The 22,654-nt window shown below is 38.9% G+C and overlaps 2 protein-coding genes and 1 long non-coding RNA gene across 14 annotated transcripts in view; 2 read left to right on the top strand and 1 right to left on the bottom strand.

Annotated features, from left to right (window-relative positions):
• THAP9 (THAP domain containing 9) overlaps positions 1 to 3,528 on the bottom strand; it is a 37,266-nt gene extending 33,738 nt beyond the window's left edge. For 4 of the 5 annotated variants that reach the window (XR_003211291.2, XM_073891855.1, XM_025887256.2 and 1 more), the window contains exon 1: positions 3,393 to 3,528. Coding sequence is in view for 3 of the 5 variants with exons in the window: in XM_073891855.1 (XP_073747956.1) it covers positions 3,393 to 3,472 (80 nt within the window). In the remaining 2 variants the exon portion in view is untranslated. The remainder of the gene's footprint in view (positions 1 to 3,392) is intronic. The other variant, XM_073891853.1, reaches the window with a different exon arrangement.
• A 68-nt stretch (positions 3,529 to 3,596) lies between these two features.
• Positions 3,597 to 12,353, top strand: LOC112835683 (uncharacterized). Of its 4 annotated transcripts, XR_012377962.1 has the most exons (5): positions 3,597 to 4,222; positions 4,584 to 4,668; positions 6,957 to 8,545; positions 9,950 to 10,030; positions 11,050 to 12,353. It is a non-coding gene; the product is annotated as an uncharacterized lncRNA (long non-coding RNA). The 4 variants fall into 4 exon arrangements; XR_012377960.1 differs by having other exon boundaries at positions 9,950 to 12,353; XR_012377961.1 differs by having other exon boundaries at positions 6,957 to 10,030.
• Positions 12,354 to 15,023: 2,670 nt separating this feature from the next.
• Positions 15,024 to 22,654, top strand: part of SEC31A (SEC31 homolog A, COPII coat complex component) — a 73,034-nt gene continuing 65,403 nt past the window's right edge. For 2 of the 5 annotated variants that reach the window (XM_073891845.1, XM_073891843.1), the window contains exon 1: positions 15,024 to 15,179. The gene's annotated coding sequence lies outside the window, so the exon portion shown is untranslated. Of the gene's footprint in view, positions 15,180 to 15,497; positions 15,518 to 22,654 lie in introns of those variants that run through there. The other 3 variants (XM_025887239.2, XM_025887240.2, XM_025887241.2) reach the window with 3 other exon arrangements.

The raw sequence follows: 22,654 nt of genomic DNA, 5'->3' as shown, positions 1-22,654 counted from the left end.
TACAAAAATTATGCACGACACGCGTTTTTATCCTTTCACAGGAGATGAAACCAAGACCAGACCTAAGTACAGCTACCAGTAAATAGTAGTTGAAATTGGAATTCATGTCTCCCTATTCTAAAGCCTCCTCTGGCAAAAGAAAAATCCCAAACCAACCATCATCTCATATATACATTAATGAATTGGTTTACACTAATACAGAATCCATTTTCTCTCTCCTGCTGATTATGCCTTTTTTAGACCACCGGCAGAAATTTACCTTTGGCTCCCTGCATATATTTTCCAGAAAAAGTGGCTAACAAAATCCTTTCTACAGTGGTTGCCTCTGAGGAGAGAGAGAAAGGATTGAGGGGGTAAAGTTTTAACTATAACTGTAACTTAATTCTCTTTCAACGGGGAAAAAAAACAACAACCTGAAACAAGGCAAAATGTTAATATCTACTTAATTCTAGTGGTGGGTACATAGATGTTTGTTATGTATTATTTTTTGCATGCTAGTCTTTTTGAAATGTTTTAATAAATAGAATTAATTATATAATTCAGGTAAAAACTCTTCCACATTATCATACATATATTACTTTGGTTATGAAATAAATTAATTGCTTTACACCAACAAAAACAGAATGAATCACAGTGTCACTTCTTTTTAAACTTGCCAGTCCCACCTCATACTTAACCATTTATGTGTCTAAGTTCCAGTATTCTCATAACAACAATTTCCACACCTTTAGTCATTTTGATTCATGGTTTTCAGCCACAGCCCCTTGCCTGTGTCCCTGCAACATCTTTCACAACTCTGGTAATGGTGCTTGGGATGTTGGGGAAGGCTTCAGAAGAGATAATATTGGAGCAAGAACTGAAGTGTCGATAGGAGCTTGCCATGCAGACAGTGGCCACACCAAGCAGATACAAAAACACAGAGATATAAAATAACTACTGGATCTTACTTCATAAAGCATTGAAAAATAAGCTAATTTGGAAGCTGAAGAGGGTTAAAGGAGAGTATGGAGGTAGCTGGTACTGGTTACAGATGGGCTGGAAGGATGGCTGGAGGTCAGATCAAAGAAGATCTTTTATGCTCTAGTAAGTTTGGGATCTATCCTTCAGATCAGTGGCCTCCAGAGGAGAATGGACTCATCTACTGAGATTTGAAGAACATATTAGAATCCATTTTTATAATTTTTTGCCCCATCCTTTGATTTTTGTGTTTCATAATATATATTAGTACATCACTTCATGTTATGTAATTTATAAATCACCATGCATATATCAGGGGCCTGTACTCAAATTTCCTTACGGAGAGGGCTCCATGATCAAGAAGTTTGAAGATGATGCCTCTGGGCAATGGCAAGTTGACAATTTAAATTCTTTCCTCTGAACCCTTCTGATCAATACTACCTTGTTGCTATGACTAACATCATAGTATTCTAACTCCTCTCCCTGTCTCTCCTTTCTCCTGCCTTCCTTACAACTTCCTAGGTATAGGAAGACAGATGATTCCTTCCCATTCATATATAAGGACATGTGTTTCATTCAGCACATATATACAGTAACAGAAAACAGAGGGAATGTAATTCACATTTGGAAGAGAGGTATAGAAGGAAAGGCTCCACAGAGGAGCTTCGACTATGTCTTTTAGGCACTGAAAAGTTCAGATTAAAATCCTTTCTTCAGGAAACTAGCATAAAATTTGCATTTTTAGAAAAATCATTTCTGGGAATCAGGAAAATGGAATGAATGGAGAAGAAATCAGCCTGGAAGAATCATAGCAGAGTACTGTAATAATTATATCACTTTCTTTTCTTAAAATTAAGCAGGTCTTACTTTGGTCCTCAATATATAAAATAAACAAAAGCAATAAATGAACTCCTCCTCATTTAAAGAACCTAAGAAGTCATAAGAAAAGCATGGCAGCAAAAAATTGAAAAATTAGAGAAAAAGGAGATAAGTAGGGACAGTGTCAAAATCAATGGAGGTGAGAGTTTCATGGAGTAGTTGATATGATTAAAAGTTAAAAAGGTCAAGAGAAGGATTTAGAAGTGCTCACTTAGATTTGGGAAGATTACTGGTGACCCTTTGTCAGTGCATTAGAGCAGTAGTGACAGGTATCTGGCTACAATAGGTTGAAAAGTCAATAGGACTTGGGGAAATAGGTGTATGCTCCTGTTCTGAGGAGCCTGGTTATGGAGGGAAGGAGTGGTAGGGTAGTGCAGTTGTGCACATAGGCTCAAGAGTTTGTGAGTCTGTTTAAAAATGGAAGCAATGTGAGCATGCTCATTGACTTAGACAAGTGATCAGTAGAGAGAGCAGTTTAAAATAAAAAGAGAAAAGGAACAAATTGATGGGGGAAAAATCCCGAAGGAAAAAAAAATACAATTACAACAGCTTAAGTTGGAGGAATCAACCCTATTCAAAAAACCAAAACAAAACAATGACTACAAAAGGCCAACCACACATAGTTGAAACTCCTTAACCTTTTCTTTTTAAATGTCTTCAAGCTACTTTTCCCACTCCTCTGGTTATCTGCACTTTCCATCCCTTTACGTTTTTCCATGCTATTCCTATTTAAGTGCTAACTCCCACCCCCGATTAAGTTCAAGGTCCAATTCAAATACCACCTGTCCCATAAAGCTCTTTTTGATCTTCTCATAAAAGTCCTCTGTCAATGGTTTAACTCTACATCTCCTGTTACCTTAGTAGACTACCTCTTTTTGAAGTATATTTTTTTTTGTCTGTGAGAATCTGTTTTACTCACTTTTCTACTTCCGATTGTGCCTTGAACTTTGATTTGAATGACATATATATATATGTGTGTGTGTGTGTGTGTGTGTGTGTGTGTATATGGACTACAGATGTGGGTTTAAATTAGACTGCTCTGAAAATCTGCCCCACTCTGGAGCCAAATGAAACTTCTTGCCGTGACCAGATGCAGCCATTCTGGCCGACCTTGTAGAGCTCAGTCAATTCTACTGAATAACTTGCAATGACAGGCAGTACTGGTGAAAACTCATCTACGCTCATGCTCATGAGCAAGCCACACACTCTAATGGAATCGAACACCTTCGACAGTTCTCCCAAACTGCCCTCCCGTCCCGTCTCACATTAAATAAGACGACCGAAAGGAAGCACGACTCCTTTCGAATAACCCCCGCTAAAAGCCATTAGGTAAGCGGTAGGCAACGAAAAAGAATCGGCAACTTAGAGGTAAACAATGTGCGGGAACAGCAGGAACAACCTTAACTCTCAAACTTCCCCCGTTCCTTTCCTCCACGCTACGCACGTCACGCCACGTCACGTCAACGGCGCGACGCACGCCCGGCCCCGCCCCACCCTGGCCTACTGCCCGCCAGGCCGTGCTGGGAGTTAGACAGCCGAAGGCTGCTCTCACGCACTGGTGAAAGGAGAGGCCGCGCTCCCGGCTCAACACGGTGTCCCGGGTGCTGCAGCCCACTGCCGAGCAACTTCGGGTCATCTTGCTACGTGGGGCTCCACTTTGGGTGTTCCCGTGACAGCATTAATCGCGACAGATTTAGCTCCGCCCGTGGGCTCGGCGGCTACGACCTTTATTTGTCGGAAAAGGCGGGCTCTTAAGGCGCAAGACTCCTACCCTTCCTCTTCGTGGGCGCTGCGCTTGACGTCGTGACCAATCACAGGCCACGTCGCGCCGCTGCAGCCAATCGGAAAAACCGGAGGCATTAAGACGAGCACTTGGCGGCTCCTCCTTCTTTGTTCGAGGGTGGTTAGTGGGTTTAGTTGTTGATGGCTTTGTTTTCCTTCTGTTTCAACCCCATCTGGTTACATCCGATGCCATCGGGGTTCTTGTGAGACCGAGCTTGAGAATGCGAAGTGAAGAGGCAAGGCCAAAATTGAGGCGAATCCAGGGACATGGGGATAGGTCTCCGGTACGAACTCAGAAAGTGACTGGAGGATATGGCTGGAGGAAGAAATGGGCGAGGAATAAACGCGGTGCCCTGGAAATATTGAAGACAAAATTGGGCCCAAAATAAATTATTTACTGAGAAGCGTATCATTTCCTTGCGTTTTATTTGGTAGTTCCTTGATGTGGAGATAATAATATAGGAGCTGTTGGTATGGTTGGCCTGAGATAAGTGACCCCGGAGGAGCTTGAATGAGAGTGAATATGAGGATACGTCGGCATTTAATTCAACGAACCCTTTTCTACAAGACCCATTGTCTGTGGGGGAATTAAGAAGGAAATAAGGTAAGATCCTTGAGGCTCTTGGCGGCAGCACTTGTATAGTTGGGGACTCGTCAGCAGTAGTACGAGGAAGGACGGGAAGAAAGGGACAATGAAATGATTTTGGTTGGGATGTGGGACATCATGGATAACTTTCAAGGGGTGAGAAGACCTTAGAATGATGTCTTGTGTAAGTTTACGGCGTGAGATTTAAGTTTTCATAGAAGAAATAAATTGGGACCAAAATGGGGTGTAGTTTATTTTGTACATTTGGAGATGTTTAGCATATTAAATGGCTTCTTTCTCTCCTGCTAAACATTGGAGGACCATTAAGGAAACAGAAATGTTTGTACTTCCTATTCAATTTTTTCATTTCCTTCTCCAGGAGGCAAGAGTGATTCCAACATTTCCAAGCCAGATTGCTTCTTTTTCCCCTTTTTGTTTACTTAGTCCAGATTCCTGCCAAAAAGGTATTACTTATTCACATCTACTTTTGCATTATAATATGATTATATCTTGCTTGAACGAAGTTAACAGAGCTTTTGTAGATGTAGCTTTCTTAAAGTCACATGGCCTAAGGATAGTCCTGATTTTGGGGGAAATTGATCCATGGGGATGTGCTTGCTTGGCTGTTATATGTGCAAAGGGTAGGACCTGGATTTGATTCACCTTCAATTTGTTAGACTATTAGAAACTTTTCTAGTACTCAACCAATTAAGACCCAAATAAGGCTAAGTAGAGATAAAAATATTTTATTATCTTTAAGGAAAAAATTGTTGCTTCGGTTTTTTGGGTAACAGTTTTACTGACTGTTACATACCATACAACTAACCTACGTAAAGTGTACAAATCAGTGGGGTTTAGTATCTTTGTGAGTTGGGCAACCATCACCACAATCAGTTTTAGAACATTTTTATAACCACCCTTACCCCACCCCACCCCCGCAAAAAGAAAACCGATTCTCATTAACATTCACTCCCTCTAATCTTCCCTACCCTCAGTTCTTGGAAACCACTAATTTTTTTGGTGTAGATTTGCCTATCCTGGAGATTTCTTATAAATGGATTCAGAAACTAATACATGGTCTTTTGTGAGTGGTTTCTTTCACTTAGAATGTTTTTAAGGTGCATCCATATTTTAGCAGGTATCAGTACTTCTTTTTTTTTTTAATTGCCAAAAGTATGGATATACTGCCATGATTTTATTTATCCATTCATCACTTAAACATTTGGGTTGTTTCCATTGTGGGGGGCAATTATGGGTAATTCTGTGAACGTTAGTGTACAAGTTTGTGGACACGTTTTCATTTCTTTTGAGTATATACCTCAGGGTGGAATTGCTGGGTCATATGCTAACTTACATTTAATTAAACTCTTGAGGATATGTCAAACTTTTTCCAAAGTGGCTGGGCCGTTTTTCATTCCCACTAGCAGTAGATGAGGATTCCATTTTCTCCACGTTCTTGTGAGTGTGAAGTGGTACTTCATTGTGGTGGTTGCCCAATTTTTAAGGACTTTGGGGTTTGTAGGGAACCTGCTAGAGGATGCTCCTTGAGTGTAGACAATGTCTAAGGTGAATTTGTCTTTACGGCCTCCAGCACACAAATAGATAAAGTATGTTCTATAACATACATGTTTCTGAAAAATACCTCTGTTCAGAAAATTGTGCATCTGAAAGAAGCGGGGCTTATAGGGAAAAAAGAAAATTAGCAATGATTACTCGAAATCTATGCAATTTGATCATCTCTAAAATAGTGATCAGTACCTGGGGAAGTACTCCTAAGCCCTCCCATCCCCTGCAAGGTAACTTCAGTGGAGACTGCCGTAGGGTATATTAGAAGAATGAGGCTGGTGGATGCTAGACATTACAGATAGAAGTGGAGCTCTGAGTATGATAATGGGCTGCTAAATGGTATAACCTGTTGAGCACCTGAGGGCATGTGGGTGGAGCTGGGGAGGTAGCCCCAGGTGGAGGCTCTCGTTTTTCATTTTCTTAAGTTAGAGTTGAAAGTACCCCTGCAGCCAGTTAGGCATCATGGGTTCAGAGGAAAAGAGGGCTTTTCTTTCTGCTTAATTGGATTCCAGATACTGTGGCTCTCAACATTATTCTCAAGGCATTCTTGTACAAATGAGTTACTGAAAACTGCTATGCTGCAAAACAGATTTACTTTTTTTTTTAAGATTTTAATTTATTTATTTGATAGACACAGCGAGAGAGGGAACACAAGCAGGGGGAGTGGGAGAGGGAGAAACAGGCTTCCCGCTGAGCAGGAAGCCCGATGTGGGGCTCCATCCCAGGACCCTGTGATGATGACTTGAGCCAAAGGCAGACGCTTAACGACTGAGGCACCCAGGCATCCCAAAACAGATTTACTTTAATGGTGTAGACTGATTAAATGAAAAACTCACTTTATGGGAGCCACGAGGAGTCACTGCCCTAGGTATTTTTAGGGCATACTTCTGGATAGGGAAATACGCTAATTTTTTTTGAGTTGTATTTATGTATCTTTATATTTGGTTATAACTTTTACATTTTTGTTGCTATTTTACTGGTGACACTGAGGTTCTCAATTTGATCATTTATCTTTGCTTCCTCCAATAACTTCATATCCAGTGATTAAACCTTTTCACTGCTGTTCACATAATGAACTGTTGTGATTATTGAATATATAAATGAGGATATGTAAGCTGTATTAAAGGTATTATTACAAAAGGCATTGACCATTGTGCAATGTAATTTTTAAAATATCTTTTTTCAGGAATTAACATTCTTGGAGATGTTGGAAAAAGATTCCTGGGCCTTGGAAGATAATTACTCCAAATATACAGGGGAGGTAGTGTATCAGTATATCTTTCTCTTTTAAATGTACTAAGTGTTCCTGGAACGATAGTACTGAGTTGAAAATAGAGGATTGTCCAAGCAAAGATTTGTGAAGGCTTTGGTGAAATATAATTTCCTGTTATAGAATCTCATTAATTCGGTAGCTTGGGGGAGAAAATAACAGCTAATGGTTATTGAACCATTATATGTCAGGCATTGTGCTAGCATTTTATACACACAGTTTTGTTTTTATAAACACTTTCTCACAACAAGCATATGAAAGCAAATAGGCTATTTTAATTTAAGAGACGGGGAGGGGGTGGGGGCTGTTAGAGGATGCTCCTAGAGTATAGGAGAAATCGAGCCCCCCCGCAGAGGGAGAAGCAGACTCCCTGCTGAGCAGGGAGCCCAGAGGCAGAGCTAGATCCCAGGACCGAGATCAGGACCGGAGCGAGCCGAAGGCAAAGGCTTAACAAACTGAACCACCTAGGTACCTCAAAAGCAAATAGACTTTTTGCTTTCTAAGAGTGGTATCTTCCTTGTTGAACACCTACCCTTTTGTTGGATTCCTTAGCTAGTTCTACTAGAACCCTTATTGGCCTCATATATTAAAATGTATTTCTAGTAATATTCTTGCTGAATTTTTCATCCTTTCAGTTCAGAAAGCCTTGGGGTTTGGAAATTATTGGTGACCAACTGTAAAAAAATGTTCTGAATCTGATCCTTTCTCCAAAATTTCGGATCTTTTCAGTTAGTTCATAAATTGTACATTTTACCTTTTTTTAAAAGGTATATTTATTTAGGGGCACCTGGGTGGCTCAGTCAGTTAAGCGTCTGCCTTCAGCTCAGGTCATAATCCCAGGGTTCTGGGATTGAGCCCCGCATTGGGCTCCCTGCTCAGTGGGAAGTCTGCTTCTCCCTCTCCCCCTTCCCCTGTTCCTGTTCTCTCTCACATACTCTCATGTGCATACTCTCTCTTCTTTTAAAAAAGATTCTTTTTATTTATTTTCAAGAGAGAGCACAACTGCAAGCGGCAGGGGGGCAGGGGAGGGAGAGGAAGAGCTGAGTGGAGAGTACAACACCGGGCTCTGTCCTGGGACCCCAAGATCATGACCCAAGCCAAAATCAAGAATTGGCCACCCAACCAACTGAGCCACCCAGGCACCTCTACATTTTACTTTTTGAATATGGATTGTGGCCCTCTGTATTAATTATTGTTATGTAAAAATTCTCCAAAATTTAGTAGGTTACAACAATAAACACTTACCTTACAGTGGGAGGAGGGTGAAGCAGAGACATCAGTTTTCCAGACTCTGACTTGGTAAGCCTCAGTTCCTTGATGGCTTTTGGCTAAAGACTTCAGTTCTTCACCATGTGAACATAGGCTGCCTGAGTATCCGCACAACATGACAACTGGCTTCCACCAGAGGGAATGATCCAAGAGAGAAATGCCAAGATGACATGGAGGTGGACACGTACAAGGGTGTGAATACCAAGGGTGGAGGATTGTTGGGGATCCTCTTGGAGGTCAACTACCACGCTTGCCTTTTTTTTTTTTTTTTTAATTCAATTTATTGAATCAAGAGTTTGATATTTGATCTTCTGGTCAGATAATTAGAAGTATGAGAGCCTCTGTATCCAATAAGTGCTCTCTTTTCTAAGGTGCACAGTTTCTTGCCCATGAATATATAAATTCCATAAGTGATGCTACTTTCCTTTTGGAAATTTGCTAAGGACTGTATAAGAAAGCTCATTTTATACCTAGAATACTCTACGTTGGTCATATATATTTTTCTTGGACCCATTTCCCTTTTCCCAATTCTTCCTAGGTGGAGGTGGCTAGAGAAGACTATAGATATAAGTACTCCTGGTATTTTGCTTGGGATGCAGACTGACTTAGGTTGAAATTTGTGTTTCCAGTTTTTGAAGGAACATAGTCCAATTATTTAAAGGCACTTATGGAAATATTTGACATAGGATGGAATAAAGGTATAAATATGCAGCAGCAGCTTTAGGCACTTTGTGTCCTTTTCCTCAAAAGCTTGATATTTATCCAATATGGTGCGTATACTTTTCTTTCTTTTTTTAAGTAGGCTCCACACCCAGCATGGAGCCCAACACAGGGCTTGAACTCACAACCCTGAGATTAATAAGAGTCAGACACTTAACCAACTGAGCCACCCGGGCACCCCATACTTCCTTTCTTTCTGTTGCTCCCCTTCCCCCATGGTCGTCTGTCCCTCTTAATGAGCAAAATATAGACTTGGCAAAGCAATCAGAATGCCAATAATTGGCAGAATTCTAATTAGTGCCAAGGATTTGTAATCCTTGGAGTCTTCTTTTCCTTTTATCACTGCTTAAAAGTTCTTTGTTAGGAGTGACAACTCTCCCCCTTTTCCTTTAAAACTTACGTGCTTCTGATGCTTGGAAAGGCAGTCCTTTCTCAAATAACAAAAAGCATTACTATAAAACAAGATATAACCAGTTTTGGAATGTATTTGTATTAAGCTATAGTTATCCTTTCCATGTCAAGCTTAATGTTGAGAATACATTTCTAAATTAGCATAAGGTAATCTATGCAAAGTAGATAAATAAATACTTGAAATTAATCTTTGGTATGAGTTTTTTTCCATTCATAGTAAAATTGGAGGTCTTAATCTGTTTATGAGAATTAAAATTTATAGAAATGTGTATTATGTGTTTAAAAAGGGCTAATCCATGGAAAACTTACGATTATAGCTTAAGTTGAAAATAGGAAAAAAATATAAATGTCCAATGATTAAACTTTTCCACTGCTGTTCACATCATGATTTGTTGTGATTAATGTATGTGGATGAGGACATAATGGAAAAAGAAAATCATAGAGAAAAAAAGTATAGATAGACTATAGTTTCTGTCTGTTGATTTACTTATTAATGTTTTCCCTTTTAGGAATGAAATTAAGGGTTTTTCATAAAGAACATCATTTTGTCAGATTTATCTGATAAAAAATGTGAACGTTTATATAGTAAGGTAAGAGGTTTATTAATTTGTTAATTTTGGCGAACAGAAAATCAGATTTCAGCAAACAATATGTGAGCATAATGTGGATATCATACTCAAATTTTTTTCCCTTTCACCTTTGAAAGATAATTTTCTAAATCAATAGATTTGATTCAGGATTGGCAATTGGGTGGCTGGGGTCAGGACTTTTAACCTTGATGATCATCTTTTCTCAGAAACAATAATGTAATTCAGGCCCTGAAATTCTTAGAGATCATATATTCCAGGGTTTAAATTTGCTGAACTTTTGGATCATCTATAAATGACTCTTTGATATGCCACTGAATGACCATCCTGTAACTTAAGCTTTATTCAAGAACAGTAGATAAGTAGGTAGTCAAAAGCTGGAAATCTCAAATCTAATACCAGATTAGTCTGTCAGTATGCATGTAGTCTTGGAGTGTTTCAAATCAGGAATATAAAGGAGAAAAATATTTGCAAATACTCAAAATTGATTCACACACATTTTCATTTCATAAATTTCTATAAACATAAAAGTTAATGTAAACTTTGCTTATATGCCTTAATGAAAAGATGTACAAAATAAGTGCATTCAAAAACAAAACTAAAACATTAATGAGATGGATGCTACTGTTACAGAAGTAAACATAGTGCTTGCTGGCTGGTATGGAATAAGTTGTAAACACATACAGTCTTGTGCCTTGTGATGACTGTAAAGCTTTACAGCCTGGACGACAGTAGATTTGGCCAGAACTTTACTTTTTTGCAGACCTCAATATTACTGAAATGAGGGGAGGGGGCCTAAATTCTTAAAAGGATGTCGTTGGACTGTCTGCAAATCCTAATATGAAGAATTATGTATTTGTCTCCAAACATTTTTCCAGCTCCAATGAGTAATTCAGTCTGGAACTAACATTCCTTTGAGAAAACCTTTGGTTTTTATTTTGATCTATAGTTATGTTTGACCAGTAGTTAAATTGGGTTAAAAGTTGACTATTTTGTGAACTAATACAAGTTTTTCTTTTTAGATACAGGTAGTCCTTACTTTGCATCATTCCAATATACGTGAAGATCAGTTTTCACAGTTTAGTTAAATAACATCAATTCCCCTACAACATGGTTGAAATTTCAGTTACCACAATAGTAACCAAATTGTTGCATAAGCATTGCTGGTAGCTCTTTATTCCACAAATGATTATGCATATAAAAGATTGTCAGTAACCACTTATATCACTTCTTTCAAAAGTCTGTTGGTGATTGATCACTTAACATCTGTTAGTTCACACAGAGTAAAGCATGTAGTTGTGTTGCCTAGTTTTCCAGTGATAAACCCCCCGACATTTTACAAAAATGGATAATCAAGAGGGAATTGGTCAACAAAGATGACAGGGCAGCAAAGAAACAAAAAGTGGTAACACTGGAAGTGAAATTGGACGTCATTAGAAGATTTGAAAATGGTGACAGCATAGTGAAGACAAGATGAGACCTAGGCTGACATGAACCTATAGTACGAACCATCTTTTAAAAGTTCAGTGAAACTTTTAGGTAAAGTTGCTTCAACATTTTTTACTTTAAATTGTACTAGGAACAGAAAGCCATGTATGGTTGAAATGGAATGTTTACTTCTACTTGGGACTGAGGACTCTAATAAAAAACAAATCCCAATCAGTTTGGCTAGCATTCAAGCCAAAGTGTTGAGGTTAGTTGCTGCACTGAAGGAAAATGGTTAACTACAAGGAGACTGAAAAAGAACATTTTACTGCTAATAAAGGCTGGTTTCGTCGTTTGTAAAGTCGGCATGAATTGATTAATTTTCTGCTATCTGGTGAAGCTGCAAGCTCAGATAAGGATGCTACTGTGAAATTTGCACATTATTCCAAGAATCATAGGCAGTCCTTGCTTTGTACATTAGAAGACTACTGTGTAAAAACATCACAGGGTTTGGCTGTAATGTAAATGGAGTTCTAGAAGATACAGATGACTGGGAATGTTAACACTGCTGCTACTTCAAGTAGTCTAGATATACAGCCAGAAGAATTTAGTGAAGGTGAACATAGTTATAGAGGAGGAAAGCCATTGTGTGTTGTAAAGGATGAATACGTTTCAGAGGAAGTGATGCAGGTGACAAACCACATTAAAGGAACTCTCAGATATTTCATGACATTGAATGCGTAAAGAATAAAATTTTAGAAGCAGATCCAAACTCAGGAGTATGACAGTTTGCCAAGGTGAAGAAAAGATTCTTGCTCCATATTGTAAATTACATGAGAAAGCAAGCACTATTCAAACTACTGTTGAGACTTTTCTGTAAATAAAACGCTACAATTTTCAATGTTTCTGTTTTAAATATTTTTTTGTATTTATAACCAACATCAAGAGAGTTTGACAGATTTTAAGGTTACAGAACAAGATTGTTAATCCCGTAGGTTAAGATTGCAGTTTCAGCTTGCATAGTCCACGTGAGAACTCCCTGCATTTAAAACAAGCTAGGAAGTCTTTATATTTAACCAGATAAATAGGTTAAGTCTAGAAACAAAAACGCTTTACCTTTATGATCACCAGTTACAATTGACATTTTTTTTAATATATTTATTAGAGCAGGAGTGTGTACACAAGCAGGGGGAGCCGCAGGCAGAGGGAGAAGCAGGCTCTCTGCTGAGCAAGGAGCCAAATACGGGACTCGATCCCAGGATCCTGGGATCATGACCTGAGCGGGAGGCAGACATTTAACCAACTGAGCCACCCAGGTGTCCCTGTAATTGACATTTTGCATACTGCCTTTGTATGCTACTATGTTAAGGCTTTTAAATAAATTTACAATACTGTATGTCTCATACTTTTTGAGTATTAATCCATTTGTAGGTAAAATCCTCTCTAAAAGAGTAGGGATTGGCAAACTTGTAAAGGGCCATACGGTAAATACTTGAGGCTTTGCAGACAATTATGGTCTCTGTAGCAACTACTCAAGTTTGCCCATGTAGCACGAAAACCACCATTGACAATACATAAACCACTGAAAGTGGCTATGTTCCAATCATGAGACTTGTTTCTTAAAATACCTTTTTTACCTCACAGCCTACAAAAGCGGATGGGGAGCAGGGAGCTTTGTAGTTTGACTTAATGCGATAGGAACATGTACATTAAATGATACCAAAGAATGTAACCACTGCTTGAATCATTGAGTTTTGGTGAAGTTCGAATGAACACTTTCTCCATACTGTACAATTCCAGGTAGTAGGAGGTCTGGGGTAGTAAGGACTGGGTGTTTTTTCTTGACTCAAATGATAGGCCCACTTTTTTTTTTTTTAAGATTTTATGTATTTGAGAGAATGAGAGGGAAGACGGTCAGAGGGAGAAGCAGACTCCCTGCAGAGCAGGGAGCCCGATACGGAACTCAATCCTGGGACTCCAAGATCATGACCTGAGCCAAAGGCAGTCGCTTAACCAACTGAGCCACCCAGGCGCCCAACAGACCCACTTTTAAGTCGGATTTTTTATTGGCACCTCTAGGTAAAAGCTGTAGGTAGAAATGGCTTTGTAGAACACTAGAAATTAGCTACTGTAACCTAAGTAATCCGTTTAATCTATTTCTGTCCTAGAAAAACAAACTCGGCTTTCCAAATTAAAAGGGTGTTCGAAAGAGTGCAAAAATCCTACTCTCTTGTACTTAGAAGTAAAGGTGCTTTAGAGAAGGCCTGAGGAGATAATGTTGATCAGTGTAATGGAAAGAGAACTGCTATAGTAGACCTGGGTTCGGTCGAGGTTCTGATCGTTAGTAATACCAAGTGCTTTTCCTCTGGTTTTACTTTCTATGCTGTAAAACAACTCCTAAACTAAAAACGACATCCAGGCAATACATTAATTAGATGCCAGGGTCTGGCGGAGCTAGTAATGTTCCAGTGACAAAGGGCAAATCTTAGTAGATCTCAAGCAGTACCATACCATGGTAACTGGACTACTTGACTCCACTATGCCCCTTTGGAGTAACAAAGTAAGAATGTCCGTAACAGACTTCATTTTTTTAAATGTTTTATTTATTTAAGAGAGCACAGGCAGAGGAAGAAGCAGACTCCCCGCTGAGCTAGGAGCCCGATGTAGGGCTGGATCCCAGGGATCATGACCTGAACCAAAGGCAGACGGGCTTAACCCCACTGAGTCACCCAGGTGTGCCCACAACAGACTCTGACCAGACCATTTGGTTTTTAAAGAAGTTCTCAAAACGCAATACCCTAGAACCAACTGTGCAATTAAAAAAAAAAAAAAAAAAACCAATCACGGGGCCTGGGTGGCTCACTTGTTGAGCGTCTGCCTTCGGCTCAGGTCATGATCCCAGGGTCCTAGGATCGAGTCCCGCATTGGGTTCCCTGCTCGGTGGGGAGTCTGCTTCTCCCTCTCCCTCTGCTTGTGTGCTCTCTCTTTCCTCTAAAATAAATAAATAAAATTTAAAAAGGGTGCCTGGGTGGCCCAGTTGGTTGGGCGACTGCCTTCAGCTCACGTCATGACCCTGGAGTCATGACCCTGGGGTCCCAAGATCGAGTGCCGCATCTCTCCTTCTGACCCTCCCCCCTCTCATGCTCTTTCTCATTCTCTCAAATAAATAAATAAAATATATTTTTAAAAAATCTTAAAAAAAAAAAAACCCAATCACAAATTAGTTCAATTAGGGCCCTACAGCCCCTTTTCACGTGATTTGTCCGGTGTTGGCGGTGTTGCCGGGGCTGCCCACGTCTCATAGGATTAACGCTACGTGGCGTTCCTGCGGGCCTCGGCAGTTCCTCGAGCAGACAGCTACACCCAGCAGGACTTTTCTTTTTCGAGTGCCCGGGTCATCGCACCCTCGCCCTGCACGCCGCCCTTCAGAACGGGTCGCCAGGCGCGCAGGCGCGCAGGTCGCCGCCGGCCTCACCGCGGGCCCAGGGCCCGGGACTCCGCCTGCCACCACTCCCGGAAGTGCCGTGGCGGGCAGTGCTCCGGAGTGGGCCGGGCGAGGCGTCGCTTCCGGAAGCGTCGGCCAGCCGGCTGGGAGGGGCTGCGGCTGCCACGTTGGAACGGAACGTGGAGGTGGCCCTGGGGCTGGAGGAGGGGCGGCGACGAATGCTGGGAGCGTCCGACGGGCGTCGCGCTAACACGGGAACCGGTCGCTGAGGGTCCCCTCCAGGTGTGTCCGTCTCTCCCTCCCCCACCCCCCCGTCTTCTTCGCCGGCCTTCGGGCGTTGAGGTGGAGCACAGGCGAAAGCTGGGACCGCGGCATCTGTCTCCGCTGGTTCCCGTCAGCCTGCGGCCCGGTCTGTGGTGGCGGCGCGCCCCGGTCTTCGTTTCGGGCCCGTCGGGACAACGCCTGGCGTCACGGCTGCTTCGGGGATCGCGCTGATCCACATCCGCCAACGTTTCCACTGCTGAGCAGGACCTCCCCTGAGGCTTGCGACAGGGTGTCGTTCCAGGGCCGGTAACTGGGGTCTGAGGTTAGAAGACCCTCACACCCTTGGGCACAAAGAGGTGCGGGCCCGAAGGGCGAGGGAAGGAAGCAGACCTCAGGATCACTTTGGTTAACTTTAGTTTGGTGATGATTTTTTGTTTGATTTTGAACTGTTGCCAGGTTTAAAGGTTCATAGGTTTTTAACTGAAGGTTACTGTCATTGAAACGGGATTGGATTATTTCAGGGGTAGTCGCCAATCTCAGCCTGTACCTCGAAGGAAATCTCATTAAGTTGTATGTTTTTGCTAATAAGTTATTCTAATGAGAGATTAAATTACAGGGTAGTTGTAAAACGAATCAAACTATCGCATGGGCTTGTGGGCATTATGAACTTTTCTGTGAGCTCAAGCAACTAATTTTATGTAGGTCTTTCTGAAGTTGCAGTGATGGTCTGGATTTATCTCCAAAACTGTCTTTTCTAACTATAGAATACTGAAATTTGACTGTCTTTGTAGCCACTTGTAACTGTATTCAGTCGATAATTAGAGCCTGTCTCTTCTATCATACCGGCCCATGTTTTCCGTACATACGGACTGTACCGGGGTTGACTAAAGTTCACTCAACCGTTTTTTAGTGGTTCTGTGCTCTTTGTTTCTTACTGTCTCTTAAACAGCTCTGGGAAAGGTTTGTAGGCTCTAAGAACTTTTGAATAACTTGAAGTGTTTTTGTAGTTGTGAATTTGTTATACATATTCAGAGTTATTTGGGAAATGTGAGATTGGAATGGATTTAGAATTATACTGCTTAATTTTATGTAAGCAGGTTCTTTTTGAAACTAATAACATAAGGACAAAAAGAAATTTATAACTGTAAAAAGCAGTGATTCTTAACTTTTTGGAATTCCACTCCCTTTTTAGGATCTGATGAAAGCATTGGATCACCTTCCTAGAAAAATGCACACACACACACACACACACACAGAATTTTCTGCATCATTTCATGAGGTTTACAGATCCCAGGTTAAAAATTCTTGTCAGGTGATATTATTAAATTGATTTTTACAGTGTTTTAGGAAATGTCATTCTTAGATAGGTTAATTTCAGCTCAAAAAGTTTTATTTATTAGATTCTAGATAAGTATGACAGCATTTAGTTCAGCACACAATTAGTTCTTTGATTTGGTTTTGGTTGAATGAGCCTAGAACATTGATAACACTAAATAAATCCTCTAGAACAAATGTGCCCATCCATAATAAGATATTTGCCCACACAAGATAGGTTTTTACCACAGTGCCAGCTAGAGATTGTTTGAGAGTAAGAGTTTCCAATCCTGTTAACGCTTCCACTTGTTACTTTCTGAGGTATGAGTCATCTCTGTATGTAGCAGTGTAAGTTTGGTATTTTTTAGACAGTAGTACTGTTGGGTTTTAGTACTGCTTTACAGAATTAGCAATTAGAAAATGAGCAGAAAGACAAGCTTCCACTTAAATGCATGCATTTAACTACATGCATGTTGTGGGGAGAAACTTGGATGAAAAAATGAGTTCTAGTCTGGAACATAAATTTTATTCAATAGATGTATTCTTTTTTTAAAAAAGATTTATGTATTTATTAGAGAGAGAGAGCAAGTGCACGCGCGCAGTGGGAGAGGGGCAGAGAGAGAGAGAATCCCAAGGAGACTCCCCGCTCAGCATGGAGCCTGATTCGGGGCCTCATCTCAAGAGATTAAGACCTGAGCCAAAACCAAGAGTCAGACACTCAACTGACTGAGCCACCCAGGTGCCCCTTCAGTAGATGTATTCTTGAAGATTCATTGGGATAAACATTTTAAATTGTGACTTTTGCAATAGCTGACATTTACAAGCATGTATTTACTGTGTGCCAGGCCCTGTTCTAAGCTCTCTGTGTAATGCCTCATTTAATTCTCACAACCCTTCTTTTTTTTTTTTTAAGATTTTATTTATTTATTTGAGAGAGAATGAGAGCTGGAGAGAGAGTGATAGAGCATGAGCATACACAGGGGGAGGAAGAAGTAGGCTCGCTGCTGAGCGTGGAGCCCAACTCGTGACTTGATCCCAGGACCCTGGGATCATGACCTGAGCCAAAAGTGGACACTCAACCGACCAAGCCACCCAGGCGCTCCTCACAGCAGTTCTTCTTATACATACTTTCATTATACTTATTTTACCAAGTGGGTAGCCAAGACACACATAGAGCATGTGAGAGCTAGGACAAGGTGGGGCTGGAATTTAAACTGAGGGTATGGCTCCAGATACCATATCCTAAATTGCTGTGCCATCAATATTGTCTTGTAGATGACATATGTGAATAAGCCACTGTCCTCACAATTTTCTTTTTGTATTATCAGAATGATTTTGTTCTGTGTAAAATAGTCTTGAATGAAATAAGTCCACATAGTGTGAATTCTAATCACATATGATATTGAAAAAAAATTGCACAAAGCTTTTAAAGCATGTCTCACTTGGGGAGTACACATGGTTTAATCTAAGCATTCTTCAGATTTTCAAGAAAATTAGTTACAACTAAGTGATCATTTCTAAGAGAAGGAAATAATGCAGGCAGTTATTTCCATAGTATTCTTAGTGTTTTGAGAATGATTGCAATGGATAAGATTATGGTACTCTTCTTTAATTAGATTCAGACCACATAAGGTAGTTCCAGGCCATTGTTGTAGTGATTTAAAACAAAACAAAACAAAAAAAACCAGTTAGTTTTGAAACCTTGTGTTCAGTACAAGTTAGTAAGTGCAACTGCATCTCGTGGAACATTGAGTGCTACCTGCGGACAAGACTTTTATAAATGTTTGAATTCCCACTTAACCCTTTTATGTACTTGTGAATTCCTTTCTCTTTCAGTAAATGTTACACATTAACTAAGTGTTCATGAATTAGGTAACCCTTGTTGTACCTTTGCTGTTAGACATACTGTAGTTTTATTCAGTTGGGTTTTTTAAATATATATAGCTGTTTTCTTATTCTAAAGCATCTTCTAAAACCTCTTTTTCCTCTAATGATACCTTTCCCTATTTTTTAAGTAAGAAAAGTTAAAGTTATTAAAGTTATTTTTTCCTTTAAACACTTAAGAATTTAAAAATTAAATGTTTTACCCGAAAGTAATCTTTCTAGCTTATCAATCTTTTTGTATTTCCCTAAATATAAACATTCAAAATCAAACAAAGCAAAACTTTTTATGTACTCACCCTGTATTAAGCAATTTTGATTACAAAAGGGTAAAAGTTGTAATATTTGATTGAAAAAAGACATTGTCTAGTTAATGAGACAAGATGACATACAAAACATTTAGTTAAAAAGGCAATGGAAAAATATGTAACCGTATGTACTAATAGAATATTACGAAGTTTTGTTAACATAGAATAAGACACTTTATTATAAAATGCTTAAAGTGGTATGTTAAGAGAGGTTAAGAGATTATATCATTGTGGATTGGATCATTAGGGTACTTCGCACGAAGGAGCTGGGACTTGAACTTACTATTAAAAACAATTGGCTGAGAGTAAGACGGCATTTCATTTATAGAAAATAGGCTTCTTTTTCACTTCTTAGAGAATTGAGATTTTTCCTTTTTTCAGAATAGTCTTAGGAAACTAGATGTGTAGTTTCCTTGATTAATCTCATGATTGTAATAATTTTAAAAAGTAGTTAGCTTATTAAAACCTGTACTTACCTATGTGCTAGGCATTGTGTTTGGCCCTATATAAAATACGTTATCTCATTAAAACTTCACAACATCCCATCAGGTAGTCAGTCTTATCCTCATTTTACAGATGGGGCTCATGGAGGTTAAACAGTGTGTTCAAGGTATCATAAGTAGCAGAGCCAATATTCAGATCGAGCATTGACTCCAGAGGCCCTACTGCTTTTAACCACATGATTCAACCTCCTTAATCCACTTTTGCCTAGCCTAGCATAGTTTCTAAAATATGTTTCTTCTTCTCTCTCTCTTTTTTAAAAAGATTTTATTTATTTGAGAGTTAGAGCAGGAGGAGGGGCAGAGGGAGAGGGAGAAGCAGACTCTCTGTGGGCAAGGCTCCATCCCAGGGCCCTGGGATCACGACCTGAGCTGAAGGCAGACTATTAACCAACTCAACCACCCAGGCGCCAATGTTCTCATGCATCCTAGTTGCCTTGTCATTATTTCTTCTAAATGGTGGTATGTCTTCTATGATTAAAATTGAATACCTGAATTTGTTGGGGTAACAAGTAAGAGTATGGACTCTGGAAGTAAACTTCAGAGTTCAAATCTTGGCTCTACCCCTTGCTAGCACGTACAAATTATTTAATCTTTCTGTGCCTTCATTTTTATTATCTGTAAAATGCTCTTCAAGTATAAACAATTTGAACATATAAGGCATAGGGTATATTGTTAGTCTAAGCCCTCTTAAGGAAGCTATTGGAGCATGAACTTCATCTCTAGAGATGAGTAAGAAAGCTGGTAAAAAGTACTTTTGGAGAGCATTAAATATATTTAACTATAGACCGGAGACTAAAATGAAAGTGGGAATAAGGAAGAAAGAATAAAATGTGTATGTTAAATATCTGATAATGTAGGAATTGGTTATAAAACTTTAAAAAATTAAGAGAAGTAGGAAGTAGGAAAAAATTGGAGGTAAATTAAGCTTATGGATCGCTTCATCTGTAATGGCTGGGAGTCAAAGGACATTCTCTAAAGCTGACAAATCAGTTGGTAGAAGTATAAACATATTCAAGTACAAAGGTAAACACTGAGAAAGATAACACTATTGACAATAACTGTGTAGTACAAGAAAGGCAGTAAGATTATGTAAACCAGTTTCATTAGTGCTTATAGTAATTACTGTGAAAGAATAAAGGACTAATAGTACTCAATAAAATTATTTTAAATTATAAAGATAGAACCAGAAATACATATTAGAAGAAAAATACAAGTCATCCTAATTATCAGAAAAGTTACAAATACGCAAATAGGGACAACAGGGAAAGTTTTTCTTTAATTATAAAACCAAACTAAATAGCAAAGTAATATAGAAGGAAGAGCAACCATATGTGTCAAATCAGGAGAAAATTCTATATCAGTAAATTTTTTATGGACTTATTAGCTAATCTATTTAAAAATTTTCAAATTGGATCACCAGGCAAAATCTGATTTTATTTATTTATTTATTTATTTTGCTGTATTTAAGGCAGCCAATTAAAACAAAGTGGTTCAGAAGTTGAAACAAGGGCAGAAACATATACATGAAGGCACATAAAAAGTAAGCTGGGGTATTGGTCTTAATATGAGACAAAATGAAATTCAGGCCCAAAGGCTTACTTAAGATGAAGAAGAATACAAAGTTAAAATGTGTATTTGACAGTAAACATTTAACATTATGAATATCTGTCAACCAAGTAACTATATTAAATACAAAGTAACTTTCATAAAGCAACTTTCAGGAGGTACCAGGAAAAATAGGCATAAATGCATTAGTAGTAAGTGACTTTTGATTCAGTATCCTTGGTCCAGGGAAGATTAAATGGAAAAGCAGTAAGACTCTAGATGACCAAACAATTTAGTCAATAGGGTAGATTTGATTAATATATATTGAACTTGACCCTGAAAACAGTGTACCCCTTCTTTTTAGATCTCATTTACAAAGACTTCTCTATAGCCCCCAAAGAAAACTTCAATACATTTTAGAAAGGAGAAACAGTATAGAAAAATCACAATGCACTTGCATATTAAGTTCAAACAACTCTTGGATCAATGGAGAATACAAATGAAAATTGTAGAATATATAGATGACTGTGGTGATGAGAACACTAGAAATATATGGAATCTAGCTAAAGCAGTGCTCAGAGGAAATTCAAAGCTTTAAATGCTTATACCAATAAATAATAAAAATGAGTGGGTTAAGCAGTTAACTCAAAAAGTTAGAAAAAGATCTAAGTAAATGAAAAGAAGGTAGAAGGAAGGAATTAGAAATAAAAAATTAATTAGAAAACAAAGCAGAACTAATTGGCTGTTTGAAAATAAACAGACAAATCGCTAGTTAAGCTAATCAATTATTAAAGAGGAGGGTAGGGGAAACAAAAATATATGTAATAAATAAAGACTAATAATCATAAATAGCAAAAATTTAAAGATTCCTGAGTGTTGGTTGTTCAAGTCTTAAAAAATGAGAAAATCTGTAAAAAAAAAAAATTGAAGAATTATCATAGGAAAGTATAATTTACAAAAAATGACCTTGAATAAAGAAAATTCAATAGATCAATTTCAATAGAAGAAATAGAGAACATTAGCAGAGGAGCACCTCCTCCCCAAAAAGCATCTGGCCCAGATGTTTCATGAGAGAATTCTGCTAAATCTTTGAAGAACCAATAATTTTAGTTCTGTTGAAACTATTTCAGGGCATAGAAAAAGATGGAAAACTTCTACATTTGGGGGGCACCTTGGTGGCTCAGATGGTTAAGCATCTGCCTTCGGCTCAGGTCATGATCTCAGGGTCCTGGGATCAAGCCCCGTGTCAGGCTCCCTGCTCAGTCTTCTTCTCCCTCTGCCTCTCCCCTCCTCTCGTGCTCTCTCTTAAATGAATAAAGTCTAAAAGAAAAACTTCTGCATTTTTTATGAAGCGAGTATAATATTGATATCAAAACCTGATGAAGGTTGCATAAAAGAAGAAAAGTATAGATGCAGTCTTACAACTCCAGAAGCAAAACTCTGTTAAACAAATGGAATCTTGCAGCACATTAGTAGAATAATACATCATGAGAAGTTTATTCAGGGTAGAAAAAGATGGTCCATAATAGGAAATCTATTAGTATAATCTATTTTATTGATAAACCTAAGAAGAAGAATCTGTGGTCATTCTGATTACCTCATGAAAAGCATTTGACAAAATTCAAAACCCAGTATAAATAGCGTTCAATAAAACAGTAATTGATGATTAATTTCCTTACATTATATACATTTATATATGTGCATATGTATGTGTATTTCAAAACCTAAAGTCATGTCCCATGGTGATATAATAGGCGTTCCCACTAACGAACAAGACAAGAAATCACACTGTTATCACTACTGCTTAATATGGTAGTGCAAATACTATTAGCCTTTGTATAACAGTACCAGGAATACAGTCTATGAAATGGGTGTGGGGTGGGGGTGAGCCACATTTACAAACAAACCAAAGATAAAATAACGTAGGAATGAACAAAACCCA

The sequence above is a fragment of the Callorhinus ursinus genome, unplaced genomic scaffold, assembly GCF_003265705.2.
Source record: "Callorhinus ursinus isolate GAN/ISIS: 27379988/994484 unplaced genomic scaffold, GSC_fseal_2.0 scaffold4, whole genome shotgun sequence".
NCBI classification, from domain to species: domain Eukaryota; kingdom Metazoa; phylum Chordata; class Mammalia; order Carnivora; family Otariidae; genus Callorhinus; species Callorhinus ursinus.
Note: the sequence above shows the minus strand (reverse complement) of the source record. Positions and strands in the feature narration are given on the sequence as shown.